This window comes from Bactrocera latifrons, unplaced genomic scaffold (genome assembly GCF_001853355.1).
Source record: "Bactrocera latifrons isolate USDA-ARS-PBARC rearing strain unplaced genomic scaffold, ASM185335v1 scaffold_370, whole genome shotgun sequence".
NCBI classification, from domain to species: domain Eukaryota; kingdom Metazoa; phylum Arthropoda; class Insecta; order Diptera; family Tephritidae; genus Bactrocera; species Bactrocera latifrons.
Window position 1 is genome coordinate 144,713 of NW_017537013.1, and position 3,301 is coordinate 148,013.

Below are 3,301 nucleotides of genomic sequence, written 5' to 3' on the forward strand. Positions count from 1 at the left end.
TGGTCGTAAAAGTCCCGTCACTTCTTTTGATGGCTAGCTCCGTGTTAGTCTTCCCACTAGCCAGAGCCTTGTGCAGCCGCTCCGCTTCTGGTGTGGAGGAACTCCTAAAGTTCGTTTGTTTTGCTGACTCAATCTCCTTATTGTAGAGGGTTAGGTAGCTCCTGTATTCTTCCCAGACCCCTCTAAGTTTTGCCTTGTTGAATAGGCTACGTACTCTTTTCAAGAGGTCTGCCAGCTTCTTTGTCCACCAGGGACAGTTGCGCCTATCTGTGGGCACTATTAGGGGGCAGCTACCGTTAGTGGTAGACCCGTTCAGCGGGCCCGTAACGCTATCATCGGTCAGCCTCTCCCTGTTTAGTTTTTCCTGCAGCATTGCCCTGAAGAAACTCCAGTTTGTCCTTCGAGGGTTGCGTCTTGGGGGAAGTTGCCTGACTTCAACCTTCAGTGCGTACCTTACAATTCTGTGGTCCGATAGGGAGGGCTCCGTTGAGACCCTCCATTTTGAGACCCAACCATTTGCGTTCTCGTTGCTGATGGTGATGCCCAGCACCTCCCTCCTGCTTATAGTTATAAAGGTGGGTTCGCAACCCACATTTTCAATAGCTAATTTACTACCTAGTACATATTCTAATAGATACCCACCCCTTGTGTTGCAGTCCGTGTTTCCCCACTTAGCAAGGTGTTACTCTGCGCACCCACTAGCAAAGCAGCATTTCGAATTGGAGGTCTAACACTTCATTCCGTTTTTTCACTCCCCGTTAACCAGGCCTCCGCCAATCTTCGGCCCCTAAATAGTTGAACACTATTCATGCTAATCTCATAGATATTAAGCTTATAATAACTGATGAAATTTCAATGGTTGGGGCAAAGATATTTGCGTATTTAAATTGTAGGCTCAGCGAAAATATCAAGAATTTTCCATCGCTTTAAACAACATGTCAAAGGGAAATATGACACACGCTGACATCCAATTAATCAAAAGCAGGGAAAAGACTTCTAACGAGACCCAATGAAGCCATCCATCTCCTTCATTCAAATGCTAGAGCAAATAATTTCACGAATGATGACCGGCGAGCTCATTTCGACTGTGACGGATACAATTAAGTCAAGTTCCTTTACAGAACGCAGCAGAACAAACATATTAGAAGCTGTGAAGGGTTTTAAGCCATCTGAAACACAGGGAATGTCTCACACATTGCAGCTCAAAACATCGATAAAATATATGGTAACAGTCAACATAAGCACGAGTGATGGACTAGTGAATGGTGCTGCAGGCAATCTAATGCACGTGGTGCGACTACGGATGAAATTCGCTGAACCAAGTTGATATTTAGGATAAAATAAATTTAGTTTTTATTTCGACCTTTTGATGAAGGAAACTATAATTTTTAATATTATAAATGTTAATAAAAATATATGTCGACGAGCGGGGCGGCGAGAATCCTAATACGACTTGCCGGCACTGGCAATCTACTTTCCGCAGGATCAGGGTCGAATTGTGGAATGGAATATATTAGCATATGTAGGTGTCGGCGCGGCGCAGTGTGTAAGCGAATAATGATGGGCGAACTGTCCGTGACGAATTGTGTAAACGAATTGTACATCCCATCCCGATGTCCATCCTTTTTGTTGAGTGGGAGTAGGTGTGGTGAGTTGCGTTGGTGTGGTGTAGTAATTTGGGTTGCGTATCAGCTGTCTTTTTAGGGTGCGCCAGTTTCCTGGGTAGAGTGGGTAGATGCTTAACTCATTTAAACATCCTGGGCCCCCTAGGCGAATATTTTGCCTAGTATTACGTATGTATGTATGTATATGCTGTTGCAAATATTTCAGTGTAATGCTGGTGTAGTTGCCGAGAGTGCATAAATACGTGCAACAGCACCCTAAAAATGCCTYTGGTTTTAAAGATTATATTTTATATATGTTTAAATTGGTTTTATTTTTGACACCTCCTCATTCGTAGCAGTCACAATGGCATCACCAGAGGCAAGAACTCGACGTTGATTGTCGGCGTCTTTCTCTTCGTCACCGAACAAATTTTCGCCGCTCAGTTCCGAAGCGACAAACTCAACTTCAGTGAAAATTTGCGGGTTGAACGGGTAGATGCCAGTTGTTCGGAAGCCGGATTTGATGGTTTTCGGCTGTCTCTTATACACATCTAGATGTGTATAAGAGACAGGCGTGATGCCATGATCCAACGCCAAATATATCGCCTCGATCGATAAATGCAAACCGTGGTTATCCAGCAGCAACATGGTTGGCGAATCGGCATTAGCACCGGTGTGCTTGATGAAATGACGCATGAATTGAGGGAATACGTCAGAGTTSATGTAATCAGAACCGTTCGCAACACCGACAGCGCCATGACTCTCATGAGTCATAAAAATCTCTTTCATGTTGACTCGGGGAAAGAGGAAGAATGGCGGTATAGACTGRCCACTAGCGCTSASGGCCAAAGCCAAAGACACATTGGTGCTTTTTCGGCAGATGTTGATGAGCCGACCTGCTTTTGTCCTTAGCGCGCGATGGTTTTGACAGGTCTGGTTGGCACGGCCGGGCACCCGGTTTCATCCATGTTCCATATTCGGTGAGGTTCAAACTGCGTCTTACCGAGAACGGATGAAAGGTTGGCAAAGAATGCATCGACATTCTCTTTGTTGAATCTCTTCGCACGGCTCTGGCTTACTTGCTCTAGTGTTCGCAGTGACAAATTTTTGTGGCGTTTCATGAACGCCAACTGCCAATCCTTACTCGCCWGTKGATTSTCRTTCCATGGATCCGGATACGACGCGCCAACTTTCCGAGTAAATTCATACGCGAGCTTACGAAGCTCCAWCAAACWAATTCCATAGTTGATGTCGCTGGCCTGGAGAATGTAGCTTATCAGCGCCTTCTCTTGTTCGATGTTGAAGATCTGAAATAAAAAAAAAATATATTTATTATTCGATGAAAGAAAWAGAAAGAAACCAGCAGAACTCACTGTTTTTGTACCCATCGTCGTGCTTTCAGCCAGCAAATTCTTCATTAAATCGGCATTGGCAGTAGTAACGTCGATGCTCGCACCATCAAATGCTGCAATATAACGCATCAGGTTGGTCCTCKSWATTTTGTGTGCCGTCGCAGATTGTCGAACGCTGTTGTGATGTATTTTCACCGAAAAAATATTGTCGAAATCAACAATTTTCTCTTGTTTGGGATAGTACCGCGGCATAATGACTAAAAAACAATTTTCGGAGCACGAAACTATCAGGAAATGTTGAAAAACTATTGTGTTGTTGAAATTCTGCACGAAAAATCACTTATA

At 44.2% G+C, this 3,301-nt stretch overlaps 1 protein-coding gene across 1 annotated transcript; it reads right to left on the reverse strand.

Annotated features, from left to right (window-relative positions):
- Nucleotides 1-1,922: 1,922 nt before the first annotated feature.
- LOC108972027 lies at nt 1,923-3,085 on the reverse strand. Its single transcript, XM_018938453.1, has 3 exons — nt 2,978-3,085; nt 2,684-2,911; nt 1,923-2,537 (listed from the first exon to the last, which is right to left on the reverse strand). The coding sequence occupies exons 1-3, from the start codon at nt 3,083-3,085 to the stop codon at nt 1,923-1,925; spliced, it is 951 nt and encodes a 316-aa protein (XP_018793998.1).
- Nucleotides 3,086-3,301: the final 216 nt, after the last annotated feature.